Source organism: Cyclopterus lumpus, chromosome 9 (assembly GCF_009769545.1).
Source record: "Cyclopterus lumpus isolate fCycLum1 chromosome 9, fCycLum1.pri, whole genome shotgun sequence".
NCBI classification, from domain to species: domain Eukaryota; kingdom Metazoa; phylum Chordata; class Actinopteri; order Perciformes; family Cyclopteridae; genus Cyclopterus; species Cyclopterus lumpus.
The window spans coordinates 12,992,100-13,020,014 of record NC_046974.1 but is presented as its reverse complement, the minus strand read 5'-3'; the positions used below and the strand labels follow the sequence as shown (position 1 = coordinate 13,020,014).

At 42.0% G+C, this 27,915-nt stretch overlaps 2 protein-coding genes across 9 annotated transcripts in view; both read right to left on the bottom strand.

Moving 5' to 3' along the window:
* Positions 1-5,864, bottom strand: part of pdlim2 (PDZ and LIM domain 2 (mystique)) — a 30,752-nt gene extending 24,888 nt beyond the window's left edge. Inside the window, exon 1 of one of the 2 annotated variants that reach the window (XM_034542655.1) lies at positions 5,498-5,864. The gene's annotated coding sequence lies outside the window, so the exon portion shown is untranslated. Of the gene's footprint in view, positions 1-3,428; positions 3,506-5,497 lie in introns of those variants that run through there. The other variant, XM_034542656.1, reaches the window with a different exon arrangement.
* A 673-nt stretch (positions 5,865-6,537) lies between these two features.
* Positions 6,538-27,637, bottom strand: sorbs3 (sorbin and SH3 domain containing 3). Of its 7 annotated transcripts, none has more exons than XM_034541898.1 (21): positions 27,605-27,637; positions 19,714-19,752; positions 18,869-19,057; positions 18,582-18,654; positions 17,911-18,044; positions 17,669-17,732; positions 16,825-16,863; positions 16,653-16,740; positions 15,816-15,924; positions 14,346-14,399; positions 14,078-14,185; positions 13,373-13,428; positions 11,925-11,995; positions 11,268-11,329; positions 11,064-11,110; positions 10,647-10,761; positions 10,409-10,534; positions 9,458-10,006; positions 9,221-9,324; positions 9,009-9,115; positions 6,538-7,973 (listed from the first exon to the last, which is right to left on the bottom strand). In XM_034541898.1, the coding sequence occupies exons 2-21, from the start codon at positions 19,723-19,725 to the stop codon at positions 7,912-7,914; spliced, it is 2,169 nt and encodes a 722-aa protein (XP_034397789.1). In that variant the 5' UTR covers positions 19,726-19,752; positions 27,605-27,637; the 3' UTR covers positions 6,538-7,911. The 7 variants fall into 7 exon arrangements, with proteins under 7 accessions (XP_034397789.1, XP_034397792.1, XP_034397791.1 ...); XM_034541901.1 differs by having other exon boundaries at positions 27,568-27,609; XM_034541900.1 differs by lacking the exon at positions 27,605-27,637 and adding an exon at positions 24,994-25,222.
* Positions 27,638-27,915: the final 278 nt, after the last annotated feature.

The following is a 27,915-nucleotide window of genomic DNA, read 5'->3' as shown; positions in this document are numbered from 1 at the left end:
GAAATAGTTTTCCAAATTGGGATAGCCTGCGATTTAATTGCCAGTTTACTCAGACTGCTCACAGCTAAAGATGAAGCTCGTCTGTTGAAGGTCCCCAGTTGGCGACAGAAGAGCTCTGTGGCGTTCAGTGATGATGGGATGAGCACTTACAGGTCCGTAAACATCTCATCAACACCTGCACAAAGAACGCATACACACGCAGCTGCTGTGTCTGAAACAGCATTTATGTTAGCCACATTGGTGTTATACTAATATATAGGTGCACATGTAGACAATGACATAAGCTATTTTAAGTATAGATTATTCTGCTCTCGCTCAAAAAAAATAAATAAAGGTCTACACCCAAACATTTTCAAATCATCTGTTGCTTAACTCCCAACTCAACCTCTGAAAGTAAAGGCAGGACTTGCACCCAATAGTGACTGTTGCTTTTGTGGTCATCAACACAACTACACTGTAATTTGGACCTTTGAGTATTATATTTATTATCACCAGTCATTACTATTATTTTAAAGTTCAGAGAGAAGCATACACACATTGAACTGAATAGATAGTGTCAAGTAATTATAGCCGTACCATATTTTGGACCTCTGAATACATACTGTAACTAGATCAGTTAATATTTCATGATCTCAATACAAAGTTTATAATACTTGAAAGTTCAGGTTGACCCAAAACACTGCTTACCAGACAGAAAAAGTATATTGTGGCCAACATTGGAATGTAAATAATCTCACTCGATGTCTATAAATAAAGTGATAAGTCTGTCAATGATTACACGGATTTCATAAGAGAGTTAAAAAAGTAAAAGTGGATCTAGGACAGCAGCCACATTACTCCCCTAAATCTCTCCAAACACTGGCCCATTTCTTGCGCTGCACATTCCACAAGTCTTTGGGACACGCAGTGCCGACCCAGTAAGCCATTAACAGTCTTGGCTAATTAGCAGGGTTACTGGGCTCACCATCATTAGGGTCTTTTAATTGCGATGGCCTCCAGAAGTAAGTGCAGTTGTGATAATGACAGGGAGCAGCCGCCTCAAAGTTTTCCAGCCACTGGGGGTGTCAATTAGTTCCATGAGCTTCTGCAGCTACTCCTATAGAGCAGCTATTATGACCCGAGCCCCCTGCTAAGTCCCTGCGTAAAAGTTGAGTGTTAGCATCATAAAAGCACTAGTGGTGGATAATGTCAAAGTGAAAGGATGGTGAAAATATGCAGCAAAGGGGACAAACGACGGAGAAGAAAAACAACACTCGGTGGTGGTGAGAATAAGTGGCACACTCATGGGCTGTGCTTAATGGGACACTGATGAGGTTTTAAGACTGCAATGCTGCTCACATAAAACAAAGTGCTGAACATGAAAACTCACCATCACACAAAAGTTCTGTTGGGTAGCTAAAAGGCAAATTATGTTCTGGTGACATCTCGCTGCCTTTGCAGCCACGCCAGTCAGACAGCACAATACAGCACACAGAAGAATTCTAGTCATTAACTCCGTTCTATTGTTCGCAGGTCAGCATCAGCCGCACAGCAGGTCGTCAGCGTGAGGAGAATAGAAACTGGTACTACAAGGTGCATGTAGTGAAACACTCCAACTTCCGACCAACAAATGGACAGGTATACGACTTACATATCAACAAACAGCACGGTGTCAAGTTTGACAGACTACAAGAAGCAGCATCCAAATTTCCAGGACAGTTTTATCCATTGGCTCATGACCGCAGTTACGAGTTTTAAATCGTTCACGTAGCTCAAAATAATGTAGTTTAATATAACACAACAGTATCCATTATAATATAACATTGTATATTCAGTTTGGGTTTAAAGTGTTTTAAGGAGGTGTTGATTCTACCGTTTGTCATTTTAAAGGCCATGCTGTTGAAATGTATTGGAAGAGGTGTTTTTGTCAAAAGATATTTGGATGGTCTAATCGCTAGTATATTTCACCCCAGCTGATAAATGTTGAGGATTTACTGGTTTTCTTGGTCTTGTGATGTAAACCACATAATCACATTTGGTCAGACAAAACAAGTAAATATCAACTTAGGCTTTGAATAAGTTATTTTTTCCCAAAATTGTTTAAGGTTATGAGGCAATATACCTCCATAAATTTGTATTTACTGCATCTAATGAAGTGTTTATGGCAGGTGAGCAGTGGACACGTCACCACTGAACTGGAGCAGAGGATCATTCTGCCTTAAAGAGCTGCTGAAGCTACCGATGTGTTATCAATGTGCTCCTTGTCATGTTGCATATAAAGAACACTTTAGACCATAATGAGCTCAGACTCAGTTTCCATAAGGGACATGTTCACCCTCTCTGGGGGAAATCTAAGCCAGTCATGTACACTCTTTTTGTTAAAGGCCTTTTGGCACAGTCACATCTCTGGGAGATTGCCCCCACAGGCAAAAGAGATAGTGGAGGTATGAAGGGGAAGAGCAAGCCTATCCGAATGTTGGATTCAAGGCTTATTGCTCCAACATGCAGAGAGCCCCAAGCTGTATTTGCAAAAAGCTTTCAACAATAGACTTTGTGCTGAGGGTGAAACACAAATGACTGAAAGACCACCACAGTATCAAATAACCAAATTGATTAGTGAAGCCAAAACAAATATGAGCATTATATTACTAATGAGTTACATTCCGAATTTTTGACATTAAATAAAGAGGAAACGGTTTACTAATTACTTTGTTTAGGATATTATTGTATCCATGGACTGTAGGCATTATTATTTGTCTTTGACTAGGAATGAGAAAAGACATAAGCTATAAGCCCTAGTGTACCTCCCTGGTGGTCAGGGGCGGCTGACTGATGTGCAATCTTTAATTTAGCACGTTTACATAACCTAGTATAGCCCTAACAAGGAAACTATGAGCAGTTTGGGCTGAACAAGCAAAACCTGCCGACAAGACTGAAACTCTAACGTAGTGAATTCTAATGACTCACACCTGAGATTCATTAGCTTTGATCAGCATGTCATCACAACACAGTTGTAGCAACCAGTGGTCATGATGACCAGCATTGAAGAGTTTAAAGAAGAATAAATTAGATGGAAAGAGCCTGCTAAACATGCAGAGTGAAAGGGGCCAACCAATAAACCATTTCCATCACTATGTTTAGCCAATCCTAAGAATTAACACCTCATTCATTCAAAGGAATGTAACATTTGTAAAAACAAGTTGTTACCATATGTACTGTAGTGGAAGTAAAATATTCATGAACTGAAAAGGTATTAGATTCACTGTGAAGAATGCCGACTAAAGCTCTGTACAATAAAATATTTGGCAGCCAAACCCGACCACCTACATCAACTCTTAACCGAGACCGTTTCTCTTCTCCCTGAACTCTGGGCAGAAATTCCCTGGATTGAATGAACAAGCACTGTGTCTGCAACATGCCAATAGTGAAAGAATGGCTGATGAACATACCAGACGCAGTACATCCAACTGAAAGCTCAGGCTGAGCTTTGATGCAAAGGCACACACTCTGGGATGATCCACTGTGGCTGAGGGGGAATATTCCTGGTATGAATCACACTTGTCAAAGCTCTCGCTGGTGGCCATACATCAGGTTAAACTTTCCACAGCTCTAGTCAGTGATGCGGTTGGATGTTGACTCTACTCTGTGTCACGCACTACACTGACAGGTCGGCACCTACCTGGACACACACACACCCACTGACTGTAAAAAGGAAAGGAATGCATTAGCAAGCCTCTCCCCGGACTGAGCAGAGTGAAATAACATTCTGGGCATTCTCAAAATCACACCCATTTGGTCAGATCGCTGCAGTCGCTAGGGAGATGAGAAAATAATATCAGACAACAAATGATGTCTAATAGGGTGTTGGTTGTCAAGTTTCTGTACCGTCATATCTAGAGTGTATTGCGAAAAGTACATGAGTCATCAAAGTAATTATACACTTAGCCATACCTGTCATTTGTGCGCCCTTTTCAGTTTTAAGGGTGCACACTCCTGTAGAGGGCTGCAACATATTCTTAAACATTTTACATAATGGTATCACAAGACAATGAAGCTGGTGGTGGCTTCACTCATCTCCCTCGTCATCATCGTCGTCATCATCATCATCAGGAGATCACGTTACTGCTGTTCACACTCCACTGCTGCTGCTTGGCAATCAGACCAGTTCACCGCATCCTCTGCATTCACAATTAGGCCCTCCTCACTAGAGACACCAACCACCGCTTTGTTCATTACTTGCACGCTCTTAAAATACTCTTTTGCAACGGTGCACTTCGGTGCTTCCAGAAGAAAGATACTTTGTGAGAAACATCCTCAGCCCCCTAAAACATTTGTGTCCCACACAGTTTGAGGTAATGTGAAATAATGAACAGTCAAATAAGCTGCGATGACTCTCCTAAAACTGAAAACCACAGATAATTTTTTGTAAAAACACTATATCATTCAGACTTAACACAATACCAACTTCCTGCATAACTTTAAACATGTTCATCGTCAATGAAAGCTGCCCGTTATAGGCCTTGAACTAAAAAAGGAAAAACACAACGTTCCTTACTTCAGTAAAAAACTAAAATGCTCTCCTCCAGATAAAAAGGTGACCAGTTTTCTTGAAAAGCCACCGCTTTGCTCTATCCAAAATTACAGTGGGCTGTTTTTGGTTGCTGGATGGTTTTAGGCCCATTCTACTGGAGTAACAGTACAGTTAACTTTTATATAAAAAAGCAAAGCCACCAGGAAACTAAGTGAGAGGAGGGTGAGGTAGAGTATGTATCATGATGGGGAAGGTACACAACAGCAGTTGGTGGGGATTTTAAAAAAAACACCTCAAAGTGCTTTCCCACCTGCTCAACTCGCAAGCAAGATACATTTGTTTGTGAGCATTTGATTTAGTGAACCGTAGGAAGGGTCTAGACACGTTAAAGGACGGAGTACATTGTTGAACTGTAACCACAGTGGACCTGGCTAATTCAGTCAGAGGTCCACTCCAGGAGAGAGAAGATAGCTGATTCACCAGAAACTAATGTGAAATAAATACTGACTAAGAGTCGTCCAGCCCCTCCCCAAATCACGGGGACTGCTTAACGTGTAAATAAATAACCTTCTCTGCTCTCCTGAATACAGTCTGCGTGTGAACTTAACTTTGCCCGTCAGTTAGACTGACTTCTAATTTCCACATATATCACGCATCGTTAGCCAAAAATAGCTCACAACTGCATAGTTGGCATCAATCATAATTTAGCAAAGCTTCACTGCATTCTCTGCGGTCGCAACACTTATTAAAATCAAGAGATAAGAGTCTCTCGGGTTTAATGACCTATAATACAATCACAATAACTACCATAAAACATTACATCACATTAGATTAAAAACATAAATCGATGCCGATATGGACAATCCGTCTGCCCCAACAAATAAACGTGTGACCCACTTAAATCCGGATTAATTGAGCTGCATCACAAATCAAATCCAGTTTTGGATTCAGGACGTCGAAACACCCAATAACGCCATGCTAACTTACCAAGGGGAGTGCAGTGATTTCAGGTGCCCTCTTCTCCACCTGTTAAACGTCCGCGCGCTCCTCGACGATACACCGAGCACACACCCAGCAGGCAACACTGGTCCCACTTCAACTCTGGCTGAAACAACAACAGCGTCCAGAATGCGCGCAAATGAAGCAGAGCGCAGCGTGTTTGGAGCACTGGTGAAGCGCTGGTAGTCCCTTGTCTCCGTCTCTCTGCTGGTGTCTCAGATGCGTTAAGGTGGTGGCACGTAAGAACACCACCTGTGGCTGCACGCGCATTTGGAATCAGTGGGAAGAGCTCAGAGTGCCATGTGCTATTACCAAAATAAAAGGTTTGACACAGGCAGCACAACTGGGCGTGTCGCATCAGCGAGGCGGTATGAAAGGAGGGTGCAGCAGTGATAATTGAGCCATTTATTCAGAAAACTCTCGCGCTGAGTTTTGTGTCTGCGCGCGCCACCTGCTGACGGCGCGGAGCTAAGCAGCATGTGCTCCGACCGGAGCCACGTCAATTAACTCGTGACGTAGATTACATTTCGGTCCTTCTGGCTTATTAATTGGAGTTAACCGCCTTCACCTGGTGTCACAGGTGTACGTAGGTCGCTGATTAGATAGCGAGACTTAATAACTGAACTCTAGCAAATAAATGTAGCATGTGATTGTACTGAAGCATAAAACTGACAGAACTACTTGCACTTCATTTGTAACTATTCCCTTCAAAATCAATTCCCCTTGTTTTTTTAAATCTGTAAATACATTTGTATCTTGTAATTTATATGTCCTTAAACTCATTATAATCTCACATTCTTATCAGAGGCAACGTAGCCCCACTTAAAATGAACATAATAATTTCACAATGAAATACATTTATTAAATCAATGCTACACGAAAGAGATTAATAATGAATCTCCTTTTTTTCAAACGTCTTAGATTTCATATACATATACCCACAAAGACCACCATGATAAGTGTGATTAACACCCTTGTCTTTATGTAGAGGAGAAGGAAGGATGCTGTCATTGAATGTATTTTGATTTTATTGTGAAGCTATCCTGAAGCTGTGACTGACATTCTCTCAGTCGTCCCTGCTCGTCAGCGTCATACTTGCCTGAAGTGTTGAATTATATATGACAAGCATTTTACAAAATGAACACAAGCTACTTTAAGTATCACTCTGTAATGAAAAAATTACGTACCATACATATGCAATACATTGTTTTATAAGCAAATATATATTATACTTTAAATTTGATAAAAGGTTACGGTCTGTACAATCATGAATATTCATATAAAATTGCAAAACTTGTCAAAGGTTGCACTCGTACAAACATAACTGATTTTAGAAACACGGTCAAAGGGAGAATGTTAATCCTATAACATTGTCTAAGATGGAAAAAATGAGCTGGGATTGTTAAATGGATCATTTAAAAAAAAAAAAATATCATGAAAGGTCAGATTTGGCACATTTTACTTCAAATACTTCCAAAGAACATTCAACCATTTGCTTTAGAGTCTGTCCATTTTTACTTTTAGAGTTATTCAACGCAGCTGATCTACAATTTACAAAGGTTCGACATTCAATTTCAGAGCAAAGCAACTTCTCTTACAGCACATTGCATGATCTGTGACTTTAAAAATGTTCATTCCACTCCATGGCTTGAGAAAAATAAGCCAAATACTCTTTAATGAATAACTTGCTTGTGAAAACAGTACACACATTAATTATATTTGCTCTTCTGCATAGCCTCGTGAAAGGCTGTAAACTTCTCTTGGCATGTCCGAGCCCTTACTGTGCCTCAAACTTGTCCATGGTATTTTCAGAGATCTGAAAGAAAATCTGAGTAAGATATTTGAAGGAAACAATCAATCGCAGTGCCTGAAAAATGTGTCATCCTAATTCACTAATTCTCAGCAGTGGTTTGTGACGGCGCTGGTGACACCAAAGCTGAATGCAGCGTCATACTGTGCTAGGACCTCTGGAGGAACAGCACTGTTCACTGGGAAGGAATGCAAATGTCCTGCAGCTGCAAATAGTTGTGGAACAAAAAAGTCCATTCTTTGCATCCGAAACAGTATCATCAGCATTCATTCTTTCCTCTCAAATGGTGTGTGTGAAAACACTCTCCAAGACTCAGTGTCACACACACACACACACACACACACACACACACACACATACATGCACTCATGCAGGGAGGTGAGGTGAGAAACCACTCATTGTCCCTGCCTTCCCCTCTGTTCTGGGAAACAGAGTGAACATGCAGGTCTGACTAGGTTTGGGAGTGTGGTGGGTGTAACGGGACGAAGAAAGGCTGGAGTGTCAAAGAGGGATCTGTTGGAGAGAGCTGAGTGAGTGGTTGGTTAAGCTCTTATGAGTCCAGGTGGATGTGGGCAAGCAGGAAGTGAGTAGATCAAAAAGGTGCCACGTAATTCCCAGGAAAGGTCCCAAAAGCGTGAGTCCGTTCTGACGTACCTACAAAGAACAGAGCACACGCTGTGGTCACACAACAGAAACAAACGTATGCATTTATTCTCCCAAAGAAATGCACAGTTTGTCAATCACATCTGCAATGTTTCATGATGTCCACTAGAGGGAGGACTTGTTTTGATATTGCTCACAATAAAAACAAAATAACTAGAATAACTAACTTTAAATAAAGGCAACCGTTTCTGTTTGCCTTTTATTAAATCATTTCTTACACTGCATTGTAACTTTTATTCTTATATTTTATACCTGTCTTATTTTATTTTCTATTTTATTGGCTCTTAAATAACTTTTAATTGGATATAAATGTACTTTATAATATTTTTTGCACTTTGTCTGTTGGTGTTTATTGCAAAGTGCTTATAATTGCCTTGATGCTGAAATATGCTAAATATATAAACTTGCCTTGACAAAGAATGTCATTTTCATCAGTTTCTAAGAAATGTTATGATTTTATTTTTTTAAATACTGGAGACTATAGATAGTAAAATCCCAATATTTTACTATAATCTTGATTGATTCCCTGTTGAGGTATAAGAAGCTCCATCAAAGACTTAACAATTAAAATATAAAACTACTGTTCTTAACTGATACCCCATTGATTTGTTCAACAATTAAAGACTCAAACGATGCAGATGCTTCATACAGGACAGAAAGGCCCCCTAAATGTTTTTTATGAGTATTTAGAAAATGTCTATCACGGCTTTTGAAGTCACCTAATCTTAATACAACAACAACAACAATATCACATATCAGATATCTTGGAGCGACTGGTTAGCCATGAGTGCCCTTCAATAACACCAGACAAGGGATTATATTTTAGGATATTGATGTTCCATCTCTCCAGCAGAGGCGTTAAAGCTGTTCTGGAAGCTCACAGCGGCACAAAAAAAAAAGACAGATGGGTTTTTTCTCCTCTTCAATTCGTCACCTATCTTAAGATAAGGTCCTGCTTCACTCTGCTGTTTCCATAGGAATGATTTTGAGTGCTTTATTTAGTAAGTGAAATGAATCATTCCTTACCTACAAACCAGCCATCATCGCATTTCTCCATCACTCTTACAACGTCTCCTTCTCTGAGCTCCAACTCATCTGAATTTTGTGGTTTGTAGTTGTAAACAGCTTTATATCTAAAATAGAGATCAATCATAAAAAAAATGTAAAGCACAAATGTTGTATACCACAAATTCACCAAAGCTGCCAAAATGTGGACAAATAAAAATGTGTAGACGTACGGTTGGCGATGCACCACTGTTAAATCCGGATTGTTTGGCAGTTGCGTTTGTGGCAGGGAGTTACCCTGTGGATTAAATCGGGCAGACTGGTTTGGGATGGCACTCTGGAAAAAATAGAAACCTCACATCAGGAATTATGAAATAAGGAACAATAAACAACAGTCCTATAAACACAAATAGTGACACCACGGGTGTGGACATGCAGTGACTTCCTCAGGCAGTGCAGTGAAAGCAGACCTGTGAGGGCTCAGTGTATCTGGGAGACGACGTGTTCGCTGTGGAAGCTTCTGCTCTGTGTACAGACGACGATGGCTGAGTGGAAGGTGAAGCAGCTCTAGCCACGGAGCTGTGGTTAGCGGAGTGTGTCCCAGTCCAGTGGCTGTTCTGGTTGCTGAGTGAAGCATTTTTGCAGGGCCACCGATTGGCCGTTTCTTTGGCTACAGGTGACTGGGTGGGGGAGCGCGACTGTGAAACTGGGCTGCCATAAGGTACAGGGGAAGACGGCTTCAGTGGGGAGTGCTCAGGTTTGGGGCTGAGGGAAGTGGGGGTGAAAGGGAACAATGGTGACCGCGGGCAGGGTGAGTGGAGCGGACGCCCTGGACTCTGAGGTGCAGGGGAGCCAGGAGACATGGGGCCTGGTGAGAAGTCATCAGTCGAGAATTTGGTGCGGGGCATCTTGTTGACCTGGACATAACTGGCCGGGAAAATGCCGCTCCGGGTGGTCCCTGAGATCCTCCCCCCTAACCACTTTTCGTCAACACGCCTGGTTATATTGATCGTCTCACCCTAAAGAAAATAATAACATTTAGAAAGTTAGATATTACACAGTGAATAACACATTATCCAATGAAATGTAAATATGTGTTTGTATATTTCCTAGGCAATTATAGCATGCCAGTAATATGCAAACCGTGTAACTGCAGCCCAGTACAACCACAACACATGTTTACATGCTCTTACAGTTTTTGTGCCGATTAAACAAACATGAACCATCTTGATCATTGAGCTTTAGCTAACCAGCTGCTGGTAGCTTCCCATTTAGCATACAGACATTGGGAGTAGTATCAATCTTCCCATTTAACTGCTAATAAGATGTTCACATTCACTGCATTACAAATACATGTGGTCCAATACAAATGTGAAGAGAAAGCTCCTTGATCGCTGTTACAGCAGCACTGCAATACTCACTTTCCGAAAAGAAAGTTCCACAGGTAGGTCAGCGTTGAAGTTAAACAGAGCCACGGCTTCCCCGTAGTCCAACACCTGCAGAGTGGGGGACTTAATAGGCGTCGGCTTCTCGGAAGGAAGCAGAATCTATAGAAGACGGTGGAAAGAGTTTTGAGCGAGTAATCACAGGGTTTAGATAACCAGCACAAAGCAACAGTACAGAGCGACAGCATCAAATGAGACGCATGAAGAAATTCACCTCCACATAAGATGTGGGGAAAATGCCAGCTCTTCCGTGATGCTCTCCTTCAAACCAGTTGGCATCTACCTGCCTGTGGATGTAAACAATGTCGCCTTTCTGCAGCATGAGCTCCCTGAATAAAGGAATAAGATAAGATAATCCTTTATTAGTCCCGCAGTGGGGACATTTACAGGATTACAGCAGCATAGGGATAAAGCACACAAGAAACATAGTAAAAAATATATATTTAAACAAGTGATGTAAACAGTAAAACAGTAGTACAAAAACAGTAAGAATGTACAGTAAGTAAGAATCTACAGTAAGATGATTATTTCGAATGTGCATCATGAAGATAATTTAGTCTTCATATTTGACAGCTTTAAATCTGATGCTGGTGCTATAACAATGGAAATCATCATTTCAGCTCACACTCACTTGGGTGACTGAGCCTGGAAATTGAACTTGGCTCGCGCTGCTTTCATCTGGAAAAACAAATAAATCATACAGCCTTTAGGTAAGATTTGTACAGATGCACAAACTAACTCAGATCACAAAATAATATGACACTTAAACCCACATAACTAAATGGATTTGAACATTTCAAGCCTTTAAGGAAACAAGAAAATCTTAGAAACATACCCTTTTCTCTTCTTTCTTGGGTGGGAGCTCCATGGTGTCATTTGCAGGGGAAAGACGTTCTACTGGAAAAGTAAAGTAACAGCGGAATGAGTGGAGTCTAAAACATGCAACTCTTTTGTGCAGCAAATGTTTCCTTTTGGATGTGTCGCTATGTAAAAGTAATCACGGCCCTAACAGCTACATAAATTCAAAACGGATCTTGGAAATGTTGAGGCTGGCTCCATTCTGGACTAATTTCCAGGAAAAACAATAGGATTAAGCTAATCTCTAATCAGGTCTTCCGAGTTCCACTTCCTATTTTTGTGTGCTTCCTCTCCAACCATCTACAGCACCTTTGAATTATGTAGGAAAAAAATTACGAAAGCTTTCCGTGTTCACATCAGCTTCGTTTAAAATGTGAAACACCAGAGCAAAAGACAATAGTGGCAATGAAAGAGAATCATGGGACCTTCAATTAGATTACTGAAAGCCTACATCAAATATATGCTGATTAAATGAGTGGCTCACACTAAAAGTGCACATGCATTTTGTTGGGTTCAAAGAAGGGCAGAACATGATCAACTTAAGAACAGTACAGAGAGAAAGACAATGAATACTATAAACGTCTTAAAATGAATCTGTGTTGCACATCCGAAAGAGAAGAAAGTCCATGTTTACCATAAGTGGGGGCAGAGGTCAGTGATGTGCCAACAGAGTGATGGACAGGCGGCCTTGCTGCTGATGAATTGCTGAAAAAGTCAAAGAAAAAGTATAATGTAATATTTATATTACTGTCACTGTGTCTTCCAAACAAGGGGGGGTTCTAATGATATCAAAGTACAGCGTGTGTGTGTGTGTGTGTGTGTGTGTGTGTGTGTGTGTGTGTGTGTGTGTGTGTGTGTGTGTGTGTGTGTGTGTGTGTGTGTGTGTGTGTGTGTGTGTGTGTGTGTGTGTGTGTGAATAACACATCCGCTGTGTTTTGTACAGAGATAAGACATATAATGAGACAGCTAGAAGGTCATGCAGATGATACTGAGATGATACGGTGTGACTCATGTTGTCATCTCGTTTAGGTCTTGATAAGTATCATGAGTCTAGTTCTTTCTGGGTTAAGAATTAATCCCAAACCAAAAGCTTGCTGCCTGGCCTCCTCTGAACTCATTGGCATATTTTCAGACAGTGTTGTTTTGTATTCCAGTACTTGCAGCTGGACTCACATACAACTTGTCCATAACAGGAAACGTAAAAAAAACTATTCGATTTCTTGCTGCTGTTTGGTTTAATTTCACATGTCCTTAGCACCAGGCTCTTTAATAGAAAGCCCTCCCACCAAGCTAGAAAAGGTCAAACCATGAACTCAACTTAGCAAACTTCAGCGAGAATCCTGCAGGAGAGCATTACGCACATGGAGAGAAATGTGGAATGCTGCCTGCTGTTTGAAGCAACAAATATGTACTTAAACTTGTTAAACTTCAACAGCTTCCGAACAGAATCCAGCACAGAGAGTCACCTGATCAACTAACAAAACAGATACCCCACAGAGTATTAATGGTCCTGCTGTCCAATCACAGTGCTGGCTTTCTTAAAACAGCAGGAAGCAATGGCCAGTTACTCCCACCTGATGAAGCAATGTCAGGGTGGATTAAGAGGCTGGTGTTGAGCTCAGGGGAGCTCTGTTATGTGGGGATTGTGCCAGGCCTTTAAATTACCCTGTGCCTCTATTATACAATCCGCATATTGAAAATAACACCACAATATCATTTATTTAGTTAACATTAAAACTGCTTTCTTGACATATATCTCACTGAACTCCACTTGTACACTTGTTAGTGAACAAATTGCATCACTGACAGTAACAAAATTAAGTAAAAGGCAAAAAACGCCGCACAACACATAGTAATCCTCGTCAGCATTGAAAGCTCTGAATATATACTTTAAACAGTCTTATTGGTATGTGTTAGAACACGTTGAGTACAATCTATATTTGAGTGAAATTGACCATTGTCATGTAATACAACATATAGATACAAGTTATGATGTGGAAGAACACTTTTAGTGGTTTATATTGGAGATCAAGTCATCTCAGATGATAAAAATATTCCACATTGCTTTCTTAAGTAACTGACCTGTAGTATGTAGTCTCAGTCTTTGGAGCAGTTACCGGATCCCCACCTCTGGCCTCCTGAAAGCAGAGTGAACATTAAACACAAGTTGTTCGCTGCAGCCTTCTGTATCTCACAGCTCAAAGGAAATCTCCCAACAACTCAGACAAAGTAGAGGTGCTGACCGCTCCCGAAGGAGCAAGAAATCCCCTGGGTCCTATCCTCCCCGGTCTAAAAACAACACCATTCCTGATCTGTCTGAGCTGCCAGTGATTTCAGTCAAATCACAACCTATGAAGCAAATGTAATCACAGAAGAATCAGGAACCAGTTCAATCTTTTTTCGGCAGGGTCACATCCAAGTTGCTTGGGCGATTGCAAAGGGAAGTTCTTCACAACATGATCAAAAGATATGATTGACAGGAAATCTTTGCAAAAATTTAAAAAAATTGCAGAAAAATGTGCATGTGGGTGGGGGGCAATTTGCAGGCAGGCGATTAACATAGCAGATCAATCCAAGAGCAAGGCAGGCAGGCGATTCCAGGGCTGTCATCCAGGTCAGAGAGGGAAAACAACAGACGTGGCTAGCAAGCAGTGAGGGCCTCACTGAGACTCACAGCCTTCATTGAGAGGGGGGAGGGGGGTGAAGGTGAGGGGGGTGAGAGTTCTGCTAGGTTGGGGGGAGGTTGGGGATGCTTTAGCAGAGAGAAACAGGAGGGGGGCTCAGTACCTCACCCCGGCCTCGATGCTGCTTCTTCTGGGAAAGACTCTTCTCCAGGCCCTCGATCTCCGAGTCCAGCTCAGCCTCAAACCGACTCAGCTCAGAGACTAGACTGGCCTGAGCCCGAGCAATGATGGAGTTGGAATGGCAAAATTAAAACACCTATACAGTGCACTAAAAAAACGTTTGGAGCTACTGGTGTCCCTTTAAAATGATTTCTAAGACAAAATCTCGATAGAGTGAATTCAGAAATTAAAATTCTGTGAAAGCAGCTCACCTCAATTGATGGGGACTTTGCTGTGTCAGGTTGTTTCTTCGGAGATACATGAACCTAAGGACAGAAAAAGAAAATGACAACATTGAACAGAAGTTTCACCACCTAAACTTAATCCAGCCATGCTGCCACCATTTCCCCTTCTGTTTAGGAATTAAGAGGGATTGAGGACCAACAGCAATACTACCGTTTCTATCGAGGGTTAGGAGACATCTCTTTTTTATCTGGTAATTTCTAATGCAGTGGGCGGAGCTTTTGGGGACAGATAGATAAGCAATTGAAAGTAGCCATTTAAAAGTAAAACTCAAAAAAGTTTTTAAAATGCAGGAATGCAGGCTAGATTTCAAGATGCCAGCAGAGATGTAAGGAAACACACACATTTTTCTTGATTTCACGACCTGGCCGATACCACTTTCACCCTCTCTTTCCAAAGACTTAACACCGAGGGAGCAGCTGATTCAATCAAACATTACTTTAAAAGGCTCTGCTGCCGAGAACTACGGACCCTCGTCTCCATTCTCATTTCTTTTTGTAAAAACCTTGGCTGAGGGCCTTTCCCTCAGCTGGGAGTCATCGTCACTACAACCACACACTGTAATGTCACTGTGAAGCAGCACAACACCTGATATGGTCTGGGCGCTGGTTTGCTAAACGCTGTCCAGGGGATAGAACCTAGGCCGCTGTCATAAAGAGGAAATGAAATAAGTCTCCGCGCTGTGAGCCATTATACACCACAAGAGGTTAATGCCATAATTCGGATCACAAGCCACCTCAGCTCCCGTGGGGGAGTGGAAACAAAGAATCCTTTTCTTCACAAGCGCAGACACAATATGCACCAGATCTGGGACATTGTTGCAAGAGCCATTCAAAAAGAAGAAAAAGAAAACCTCGAGACACCGGTCTATAACTCACCAGAGGTGTTTAAACACAGTGACACATACAATCGGCTGCACACTCAATTACAGCAGCTGGACAGTGCAGAATACACAAGCCAATAAATAACAACCCCGGACTTAAATAAATATGAGTCAGAGTGTCACCAGCTGGTAAATCACCGACTTTCAGCACAATACCTGATAGAAATTTCAGCATAGACAATGTCTTTTCTTGTCTGAAGTACTGAATGAATGAATGTTGGATCCTCTGAATAAGAGACAAAGTGAGCATATCTGGTGGCAAGTAGCTGGCAAACTGAAATGACCACACTCACAAGTTACCTCGCGTGAGAAGATGAAATGTGAGGATTATAGGCTTAATCCTGAAAGAAAAGGAGCCCATCCTCAAACCCTATTCTTGATCCTCCACACTAAGAAAACAGTGCAAGACCACACAAATAATTCCAGTGATTAGAGACAACAACAATGCTGGATAAATCTAGAATTTAAAGAATCATGCAGACATCTTTTTTTTTTGTTTCTGCTCGTGTGATATTACAGCCTATTTTTAAACTATGACTGTGTGTGAGGTTGTTACCTGGCTGTGGATTCCTGAGGTGCTGCTCTTCCCAGGCTCAAAGTCGAATATGCTCCTCGGTTCAGGGGGCTGCTTTCCCGGGTCTGATACCTTATCTACATCCTCGCTCCTGAAACATAACACCCCGACACGCACACCACGGACAGCAGCTAAATCATGGCTTCATTGTCAGTGCCTGTAACAACAAATCCAAACTTGTCTGTCCCACACGGTTTCCCTCCCCTGTTCTTGGACTTTTTGGTTGGTTTTCAAGACGCCACCTGCAGTGCTTATCTGTTGTGAGGAAGAACTTCATATTGGTTTAAATAGTCTAATCTAGTACTTGAAAAGAAAAAAAGAAAACCTCAGTAAACTGTTAAATCTCCTCTTTTGAACACTGTGAATTTGCACATGGATTTATGTCATTTCTTGTCTCTTTAAAGCAGTTGTGATGCATGTAAAGGTAACTTTAGCATTATATCACACTTAGCTGTCTGGTCTAATTTTTACATATGTAATATTATTTTATCTGCGCTTATAGTTAAAACCATATCTGTAAATGTGCATATTATATAATCTCCAAGAAGTAACTGTGAAAAGGAAGGCTAGCTATTTCAATATTTTTACCAGTCTTTGTGCCAAGATATGCTAACTGGCTGCTGGCCATAACTACATATTTAGGCATGTTTAGAGTACAGAGGAGAGAGTGTTAACCATCTTCTCAGCTGTCTCTTTTCAAGAAAGCGAGTAAGCGCATTTCCTAAATGTCGTACTATTCCTTTAAGTCTGACTCCCGCCTTTGTGTCATCCTGTGTCCAGTGACCCCGAAGCTGGTACATCAAACCAGTGTAAACTCACCAGTCTGGTAGAGCTCCATGAGGCGTCAGTCTAAAGAGGTTCTTGTCTGATTCATTACTTTCTTCTGTGTTGGCAGATAACTGGAGGCCTGCAGATCAGTGCACATCATTAAGTAAAAACGGATTCTGTAACTGGACAGGATGACAATGTGGACTTTGGTGGATTCACTTACGTTCGACTGACCACCGCTCCGAATCCTCCAGATCAGATTCTGGTAAACGACAACAGAGACACTGAACAACATTAGTTTATATAGATAAATCAAACAAAATATCTATTATCTACTTTCCATGCTCTTGTACTCCTTTACAATATGTCTGTATTTGTCTTACGAATATTTTAAATCCTTTACTTCAGTAAAATGAAACATTTCACAGTGTGAAAGTTCTCTGATACAATTAAATCAAACATAACAACTATCTTCCCCTTCACATCCTCATACTGGACTTCATTACAGAATTCAAAACTGCTCTTAAAACCCATCACGTTGACTACAATAACTACATCTTATTTTCATAGATTTCAACTCATTGTGCGGCTCTGCTTTGTTGCCTGTTATGTGTATAATGTTGACTTTTATTACAGATTATATATGATGTGGCATGAAAGTGAGTTCTATGCTAACTTTGAAATCCAATATCGTTTAAGAACACAACTCACTTGCAGAGAGCTGAAAATATTCCTCTAAAACAAAACTGATCCAGAGCAATCCACTAAAAGCACCTCAGTGCAACGATGTTGACGTTAACCACAAATAACACGGAATGTGCTTCTATTAAGCAACACATAACAGATGAACAGCTAGATTTAGGAGGGGCTGAGGGAAGAAGCTAGATCATTGTCAGAGTTAATAAGCAGAGATGACATAAGACTTTCAGGCTCTTTCATCATGTCTTATTTTGCCCCTGCAATAATCTGTTTGCTGGATCACCTCTGTACTACTGACACTGGCAGAGAGGAATTCACTCTGGTATTGTGTATAGGAGGAGGAGGAAGAGGAGGAGGAGCGTGCTTACCCTCTGGCTTCTTGTGAATCTGTCTGAACATGCTCTTGTACCAGTCTCTGGGCTTGTTCACACTCTGGTATAGGAAAAGAGGTAAGGGTGCAGAGGTTAAACACATCTGGTGAATTAGACTCAGACAAATACAACACCAATGGATTTAGCAGGAACTAAAAATGTTGTTGAGAACAAAAAAGATAAATGAATATAATTGAACGCTGGTTTATCAAACAGTACATTCCGTGTCTTTGTCTTACTGATCTGGAGGCAATGGGCATCCCAGTTTCATCCACTGGACCGATTCCTGAGAACTTGATAAGCCTCTCCTCCCGGGTGGGAGTCCAGCTGCGGGATAAAGTGGACGAGCCCTGGTCACCGTTGGACAGGCCACCTGGGTTACAATCACAACAACAAGATGTTGTGGTGAAGTATACAGCCATTGATCTGGTTGTAAACCCTCCCACGTCACAGGGAACCAGTATCGTGCACCACTTTACAAATCAACTGACATGTCAGCTGCATTCATCTTTCACCCTTCGACTGCTTCGAGTTCAGCTTCCTTCAGGGGTTCCTCGTCAACTAATATTTCAACTGCATTTGTGTCTCTTTGAACAACATTTTAACTACTTCCACATTTTAACTGATACTACAATTTCTCAGCCGTTACACTTAAATGAACACATTTTAATTTGATTCAGTGGCACTTCAACATCTTTCAGTATTACATTAAACTTTGACTTCATCTACAATGTTAAAATAGCTAAACAGGTTCATTTCAGCAGTGAGCACACACATGTACCAGTTAATTTAGACGTACATATATGTTGAAAAATTACATGTAATGTTTCCTTCCTGAAAACTTGAGATGTTCAGCAAGACACTTGTGTGCATAGATTTAAAGATAATAATAATAAAGAAATAACCATACCGTGCAACTGTGAGGGGCCATAGTAAGATCCAAAGCTGAGAGTTGTTGGTCCACTTCCATTCACATCTGACAACTAAAAAAGGAAAGAATGATGTCAGTATATTAGTAATACAACCACTCGGTGTCATGTCACTGACAAGTGCAACAGTGGTGGTTTCAAAACAAGGCTGAACGTACAGTCTGTGATGCATCGTTTTTCCACAGGGAGGAGCTCTTGTTTACTGAATTCCATGAACTCAACCTCGGTATTGTTATTAACACAGCCTCCAGGAAATTACTGTGCATACCTTGTACTCTCCAAATGGCAATCCTGTAGAGCGAAAAGGGCTCAGAGGAGGCGTAGGGAGTCCAGGGGAGATAACCACCTCATGGGTCAGCTCTGGAGACCTTAGGATTTGCTGACCTGATGAAACTCCAGGCTCCTCGGTGAAGATAACCCGGGAGCCATTTGTATCGCCAACCACTTCCACACATTGCTAAACAAAAAGGAAATGGGAAATGTTGATGTACGAAAAACAATGTGTGAACTTTGCTCCTCTCATGTCCTCTCCTGTTGGCCCGGGGTAAACACTGCTCTCTATGGGAGGCCATGTGAACTTATTAGCGGCCCAGCTATTCTCCAGAGAATAACTGACCTCAGTGGGGGAGCCACTGATGAAAAGGCCCCTAATTTATTTAAAGCAGGACCAGTAGGAAGTGGTATTCCACCCACTTCATCATCTCTCTTGCCACAATTGCAGAAAGGCCTCATTCAAAGTGCAGAGTGGAGGCACTGAAACAGGAGAGGACCATTATGAGCCCATTAACTCTCTATTCACCAGGCATCCCTATTCTCCAGCCAAGGGGTGCCACAGAGGTTTTGAAGGGGCCGTTGATGTCAACTTCAAAGTCCAGCAGGGCTAGCGGTGGTCTTGTGGTGTCCATAGTGATCATTTTTACGTCTCTCCTCCGTGATGGCTAGTCCAGCACTTCTATTGGAACGCTATGTATTTGAATCAGGTACTTTTGGTTCTCCCTGCGTGGTTCCTGGGGTTCATGTGAAAGCCCATGCGCCTTAACGCTAGAACTGCTATCTGCACCAAAGGCATGATGTGGTGAAACACTTTGCATAATTACAAAACAATGGCTTTACCTGCGACTGCATGTGATCTGTTATGGTCCTGTTAAGTACCTGCAAAGACATGCAACATGGAAATAGTTACACGATAGTACACTTATATTTTCTAGAGAGGTTGCAATATTTGTATCAAAACGACTTAAAAAAAAGGGGGAAATTGAAACGCAACTTCAGATTCGATATCATCAGATCAAGATGATGTTTTTGTGCCTGAACTCATTGCTAGAGCAAACCATTGTTTTTAAAAGTGCAGTCTGTAAATAACTTTATCTTCATGTGTGTTGTATTGTCAGTTCATGGTTGCTCTACCTTGAGAAATCTTTTGGTAATGTTATATTGGTTACCCACTGTTATTAAATTAATTGTGTTGCTTTATTAAGATTGAAACACTATGAAACAGCTTGAGTCTTAGTTACATTCTCACAGCTGTCAGCAAATTGTTATGCAAATGTTGCGAAATCTTCAATGTTGCACGGAAATGCACGACATCACATTTTTCCAACAGAGCCTTCAAAGCAGGAAAGAGCTTCAAACCAGTAAGTGGAAGACAGACAGAAATACAGAAGTTGTTCATGTAAAATATCCTAAACTGCTCAGTTAAATTCCTCAAAGAACAATCTGAATGAGAATATAGGTTTTCATTGGAGATATTATCCAATCAATGTCTGTGAAAATTATCTAAACATCTGGAGATCGTATCCCTTAAATTTGTGTTCTGAATATTTCAACCGGCTCTACCCTTTGAGTCATTAGTTGTGTCATAAATCACATATTTCAACCAGGCAGACGGGACAACTGTTCCATTATCCCCTCCCACTAGTATTCCAAAGAGGGAAAGTTAGCGTCACCCACTTTTCTTTTTTACTAAGGAAAAACACACTGAAAAATGACAGTGACTCACAGGCCTGCTTCACTCTTCCCAGTCATACAATACCATAATAATCTGGATTCAAGGGGCTGGCTGATGGAGAAGGTCTGCTACTGAAAGTGGAGACCAGCTTCCAATCAATTGCACCTCAGAAATACAGATTAGGCCCTGCTGTTTCAACATCAAAGGCATGGGGAAAATGAGAGGAAAGCCATTTCCGCTCCTGGATGCGGCAGGCACCTCTCATCTACAGTGGCTAAATGGACCATAATAACATTGTAGGCATAGAAACCACAGCCATGTACAGCCCTGCATACGTGCAACCCTGGCCCTCTGCAGAAACAAGGTTGTTTGGTGACTCTTTGTGCACTTGGACTGTGGTCAAAGCGTATCTTGTCTTGTCTTATCTTGGGGGAAAGACAACACAGATTGTAAACAAACACTAGGATTAATATATGGCTACTTTTTCCTGTTCTGATGCAAACTCTAGCTGTGTAGCTTGGCAAGAAAGTAATGACCGAGTGTGGGCCAGACTACTTACTACCGGCTGAGAGCTGCCCAACACAATTTGCACAAACCACTTTTCCATGTGGCATTTGCAGTTAAGCATTAGAGTCTATAATCCTTGTGGTCAATTCCAAGAAAGCTACACACACTCTGTGTCTCTGAGCACAAGGTTAAGACATACAGCACAGAGCGCATACACTGATACAATCAATGCTCCAGTTTCCAGACGATGTAGTCATCTCCCAATAAACTGCCTTACATAACGGGGAAAAATGGCAACTGGAGGATTGTGTCTACAACACCATTACCGCACAGGCATGACGGATGACTTATCGTTACCCAAAGCAATCTCAGCCAGACGATTATCCGTCCAGCAACAGGCAACACTGCAAACAAGCTACATTTACAAGTAATGTGCTTAAGTAATCTCATTTACAATGTGTTTGACATTCTGGTTGTTATTTACACCAGATCAGGCTGCCATGCACTTTAAAAGGCCCCACCACACTGACAAACTAGATGAGTAATTCATTGGTATTTTTTATGAGTACTGTTTCCACACATTTCTTTTATACAGAAATCCTGAAGAGCAAAGTAGCTCCTTTTTCAAGACAGCTGCCTTTTTCCATACCCATGCATTTCACAATTGTTGCTGTTACTTGAAAACTATAAACAAATATATTAATAAAATTAATAAAAACAGTTTGGGGTCTCACAAGAAGCAGGTTAAGAATAAAAAAGGTCAAAAAGAAAGTAGCAGAGATTACGTTTAGTCTCGCTCCAAATGGATCCTACATAGCATCTCTTTGGCAGATTTGTTGTTCTTATAAAATACATTTGCATAAATATTAATTAGTATGTATTATGGACCACTTTTAATTTTCCCTAGATTACTAAAAAGTTGACATGGGAGCTCAATTCCATCAGGGGCCCAACAGACGGAGAAGCCTGGCTTTATCAATGTCACATCCTGATGAGTAAGCTCATGTCATAACAGTGTCTCTGTGTTTCATTTCTCTGTGGAGTTGAATCAAACAGGGAAATACTCCAACAGTGCACGGGTCTCCGTCTAGAGCTCCAAACACAATCCTACCTAATAAGGAAAAATCAGTGTTGATATCTAGCAAATCCCTGTCCCTTAAGGCCGGCTCTCCCAACGCATTCTTACATAATTACTGAGACTCAACCGCGAAGGCAGCTATAAGCTTTCACATAGATACCGTTTTTCAAACTGGTGGTATGTGACTGTGTTGATGCCATCATTCTGAGATGTGTAAACGGTACGGCTCTCGTATTAGTTGAACCCCTGCTAAGTGAGAGGTCCATTATCACCGCAGGATCCGTTCTGGGATGGAAGGAAAAACTGAGCCATAAAAGGTCTATGTGCTTCTCGGCTGAGAATGAGATGATGTCCTGCATTTTATATTTACAGCTTACTGCAGAGTATCATTTGTTGGATTCTGCTTTACATTTAGTCTGATACAGGGCAACTAAGGACATGCACAATGAAAATCAGGGGATTTTAGTCAGAACATCTCTGCATCTGTCCCCCAGGAAACTCATCCGGTCTTGAAGCCGCACAGTGCCAGATGTTAAACTCTTGAACTGATCTACAACACAGAAGTCTAACAGCTTCACAACATAATCAAATCATACATGTGTGTTGCAATATATAAGAAATTAAAATAAAATAAAAAGTTACATTAGTGGGGTTTTGTTTTTCCTTTGTTTTACCCACAAGGAGTGGATGAGGAACCAGACTGTTGTGTGGAGTTGCTGAGCCAAAGCAGACCTACTCAGCAGCTACAAGGTCAGTGAACCTTACCACACCCCTGATTCCTGTGAATCACGATGGGAGGTTTCCATAGCCGGGAATAGCAACACAACAGTATTGCAATGGTAACACTATTGCAGAAAAGAAATTGGCAAATATTAAGAATTTGCGAAAAAACTAAAGCACTCCACAGTTATCATTCAGTGTCACAGCGACGGATGACAAGTAAACCTGCTGGGAGGTCAGTATTCCTCAGCAATCATTAGTCATCAAAAGTTTGTCTTCTAATGTTCTCTTTCTTCAATAAAAGAATGCAACTGGGTCTTTTTGCGAAGATACTGACCTACGACGACCTCCTCCTCCTCAACAGAGCTTCTTGCATTGTTCTCACTAAGAACAAGGCTGTCAAGGTGACAACACCTAATGAATAACTGTCACAACGTTGACCTGTGAACTTCTGCAATCTTTTGGAGCACCATCACGAAAGTAATGATTTGTGGTCAGAGGGCAAATCACGTTCTCCATAAATCTGCAGTGACGGTGGAGAATGTGTCAGTAATGAGCAGGGACAATGACTGAAAGTCCTGGGAGTTAAATAAAACAAATAAAACTGTCACTCCTGAACCAATGTCCATTCAGAAGCACTAGTGTGAACACTAGAACCTCTGCTTCTGTGTGCAGGGTATTGAGGAGAAATGCAGAGTTAATCATTGACTCCGTGAGGTGGGAACTGCTGCACATGAACGGATCTAAGTACTACTCACATACATGAAGGACACCGGCCCAATTACGAGCTCAATATTTGCTGAAGGTGGTCATTTTGTTTGGGTGAGCTCTGACCTGCATTGAACATGACCTTAAACACTCTGGTCATACAATCTTCAAGTGTTATTTCCTTGATATTTACTGACCACAAAACGACAAACAGAGAAGTAAAGTCTGACGCACAAACACAATGTCACTGCAGCGCAACAAGTTGCATCACAGGGTCGTAAAACCAGAAGAAATCTTGCCTTAAAAAGTGTGTGAGAAGGTAATCACAAGCACATTTGCTGAATAAATAAAGTGGGCATTTACTTCTAAACAAATTAAGTGAGTCACTCTGCAGTTATGTTGGAGAGATGTTAGAGGTCCTCTGAGGTCGATCATGCAACAATGCTGCCCTTCTGCAATGTAGCAGATGAGCGGCCCCTACAAGGTCCTGGAGCCGCAAGTTTATGATATGTAGTTATTGGGGGATACAGACATTTATCAGTAGGGAAGTATTTCACCTCCTTGTATGGTGCTCCTCCAGTCAGAGCAACAGGAGGAGTCAGTCTGTGTGCTTCTTGTCAATGGAGAGGCGATGTGTTCCCAGGAGGAGCTGCGAAGCAATAAATAACAAACCCTCACCCAGAAGCGCCTAACACTGAGCTGAAGTTTATCAGATTTGTCCTTACAACAAACACACTGTGTATCATTCAAGGTAAGTCCATATTTGGTTGGATTTTGTTCAAGTGAAACCGTAATACAATGTGTCAGACAAAGCATGAGAAAATACACACACAAATCAGGGTAAGTACTGAAGAATCTCACAAATCCTCATGCCTGTCATTGTGCATCTTCAAAGCTGAGTGCAGCCTGTGGATATGAGGACTGGCAGCTGGACCCTCAGTGATATCACAAAGGGAATCAGAGCCGGCTGTGCAAATCACCCTGACAGTGAGGGGAGCCACCAGAGATGACTGGATGGCCCTGATTTCAGGCCATTACCCCTGAAATCCACAGCAGGATGGGAAAGCAAATGATTTCCTTTAACTCTCTGGAGCTCTGCCTGCACAGCAATGAGGGATGACATGTTGGGAAACACTGCCCACGTTGCCTTGTCTCTCCCTCTGGGCTCCGGCTGTAACTCACAGCTGCTTTTGCCTCCACTTGCCAAACAACTCAGTCAGTTAACTCCCACAGGTTTCAACATCAAAACTATATACATCACATGGGTCAACTTGTTTTCAGGTGCAGGTCTGCAGCACTAATCCTGTGGAGCAGCCGTGAGCAGTCAGACAGGTTACTCAACCTTCAAAAGACACACTTGTCTACAGTCTCAATGTTTAGGATCACTCCCTGTGATTTCAATATGTGCCTCCATAGGAAAGAGTGTACTCACCTTAAAAGTGGCACCAACAAGTGAACTCACAGCTCTTACTGTCCGACCATGAACCACGCTGCAGACCCTCCCTGCTGGTTCTCTCTCTCACTAATGAGACTAACCAGGACACACAATCTCTCTCTCTCTCTCTCTCGTTCTCTCTCTCCCAGCCTTTGCACTGCCTGACTTCCCGGTTGACAGGCATCGCCATAGCAACCCACTTCGGCCCCTGTTCAAAAGCCACCCTAGGCTCTTGGCTTGTCAATTCGGGGGTCACCTCCTTCAGTGAAGCAGCCCTATTGTTGTGATGAGGTGATATTTCACAGCGCAGGGTTAACCAAAGGGGAAAGCAAACAGTTCATCACCTCCATCGCCCAGACACTGCCCAGTGACTCCACAACACCCCCTCCTAACTTTGTCTCTCCCAATCCCCCCTCTGCTATTGTGTGTGTGTGTGTGTGTGTGTGTGTGTGTGTGTGTGTGTGTGTGTGTGTGTGTGTGTGTGTGTGTGTGTGTGTGTGTGTGTGTGTGTGTGTGTGTGTGTGTGTGTGTGTGTGTGTGTGTGTTTTATGTGTTTTATGTGTGTGTGAGTGCAAAGGCCAGATCTCTGGCATGAAGGGAGAATAGGAGCTCTTGTTCCAGGAGCTCTGGAAGTGTATCAGTCATTACTCTGCACACCATAGAGTCCACCACTGACAGCACAATCCTGTTGACTTTTCTCCCATGATCTATCTAAATATCTCTCTCTCTCTCTCTCTCTCTCGCTCTCTTTCTTTCTTTCTCTCTCTCTCTCTCTCTCTCTCTCTCTCTCTCTCTCTCTCTCTCTCTCTCTCTCTCTCTTTCTCTCTCTCTTGCTCACAAGACAAGATGTTCAAATTAGGTGATGCTGTCTCTGCACAGATACAGATACAGATACAACTTCCAGCAGGACGGTTGTGTAAATCACAGTGCAAAAAAACTGTCAAACTGTTGCTCCTGCACACAATACTTGCCCAAATGAGACCAGGAATTCCAGTTTGCCTGCAGTTCTTGCCAATGAACAGTAACAGTGCAACACCGGAAACCTAACGTGCTGACTTGCTTTGACGCTGAGTCTGCAGCCGGTAGACTGAGTTATAAGGTGAGAGATCCAGTCACCTGCTACCAACACAATCAGCTTCCTGGCTCATATGCACTTTGGGTTATAGCAATAAACTGAACGGGACAAGAATTATGTCTCTCTGTGTGTAGGCCAGTTCCAACTTGAAACTGAAGGACTCTGTTCTTTTTTAATAATTCAGTGGTCCGGCCTGGTAGAATGAAACTCAGGGCAGATATCCATTTACACAACCTGTCCTACGAATAGGGTTGATTTTGTCAAACAGTTGAGCCGTCGAACCTGAGGGGCGAGCTGGGCAGTGTAGGCTTCAGGTGGAGGCTCCCCTCATAATCTGTGCAGATTCTCACCCCGCTGTGAACCCATCTGACACCCTGTCACTCTGCAGCTAAATGAGGTAATCACGCAAGAGGCCTGGGACCTGACACCTCTCCCCGCACTAAATGCTTGTTCATTTGGAACTCCGTCTCTTCGCTAAACGAACAAGGCTTCACCAACGCCAGCTTACTTTTTTAATAACAGAGAAACATTGTCAGAACAGGGAGGGACAGGCATGATGTTTTACCTGAGTCCATCTGCGGTGCATGGCTTCCAGCAGACCGTTACTGTGCCAGTATGTTACGACAGAAGCTCATTTAAAAAGCCTGACAGCCAAAGATTCCAGCGAGTGAATAAACCATGACATAAATCTGTTACATAATCACCCTACTCTGAAGAAACAAGAGACAGCAAGTCTGTAAGAGAGTTCTCGTCAAACGAAGATAAAACTGGAGTGAAAGAGGTGAGTCTCCAGGTAAACAAGCATCAACATAACAATGCAGGACAGATAAGGAGATCTGGACATCATTCAGTTTTCTTCATACCACAAGTTGTGCTCTGACGTAGCACTTGCTGAATGTCTCTAGGAACATGTTTTATTTGAGCGGTAAACTACTTTATCTTGAGGCGTGCATGTCCCAGGACTCTGGGTCACACTGCTGGTTGACGAAGACAAAAAAATGTGAGAAGTTTGGTGAATAATAAATGCATTGAGTACATTTCTAACAGGGAAATATTCACACACTAAAATGTTTCCGACCAAAACAACAAATAAAACACCTAAGGAGGCTGCTTTCAGGACAGAGGTCTGATGATCTTCTGAACCACAGACAGTAAAAGGTTGGCATCTGCAGTAGTAAAGTCCTCCTCATATCCGCTCCTTTTCCATATAAATGCTCAACTGTTGCTCAACAACTCTGAGAAAAATATAGAAAGAAATCCTGTCACAACATTTACAGAGCAAAGCAAAACAAGCCTATCTTGTTTGTCTCAGTGGTTTCCATCGATAAACTGAGTGATAAAGGAAAAAGAGCATGATGCTCAAATCTGTGTCAGAGGCAGCTTCCTTTCTATTGAAAATGTCAACACCACACCTCAACTAGCAAGTCAATCACATGAAGCAACACAATACTCCTGTTCTCTTGAATTGTGAATATTCCCTTCCATAACATACTAACCCTTGAGAAGTGGCAGCCCAAGTTATACAGTACTTACAGGCAGGCGGTAGCAGTGAAGTCTCCTCAGTGCAGCGTGAGAGAGGAAGTGAATGAAAAAGAAGGAGGGAAACACTGCTGCTCCACTCTCTCTCTCTCTCTCTCTCTCTCTCTCTCTCCCTTTTTTCTCCTCTCTTACTCCGGCCAACAGGGTGTCTTTTATCTTTGGTGAATGATTCAGCGTGGGTCTGAATGTTTGACTGAGCGTCCGTAGGAGTGCGTATGTGTGTGTCTGTGTGTGAGCATGCACTTTAAAGCTCATCAGGGAGAAGGCACTCAGTAATAGTTTCCATCCACAGCTGGAAATAATAG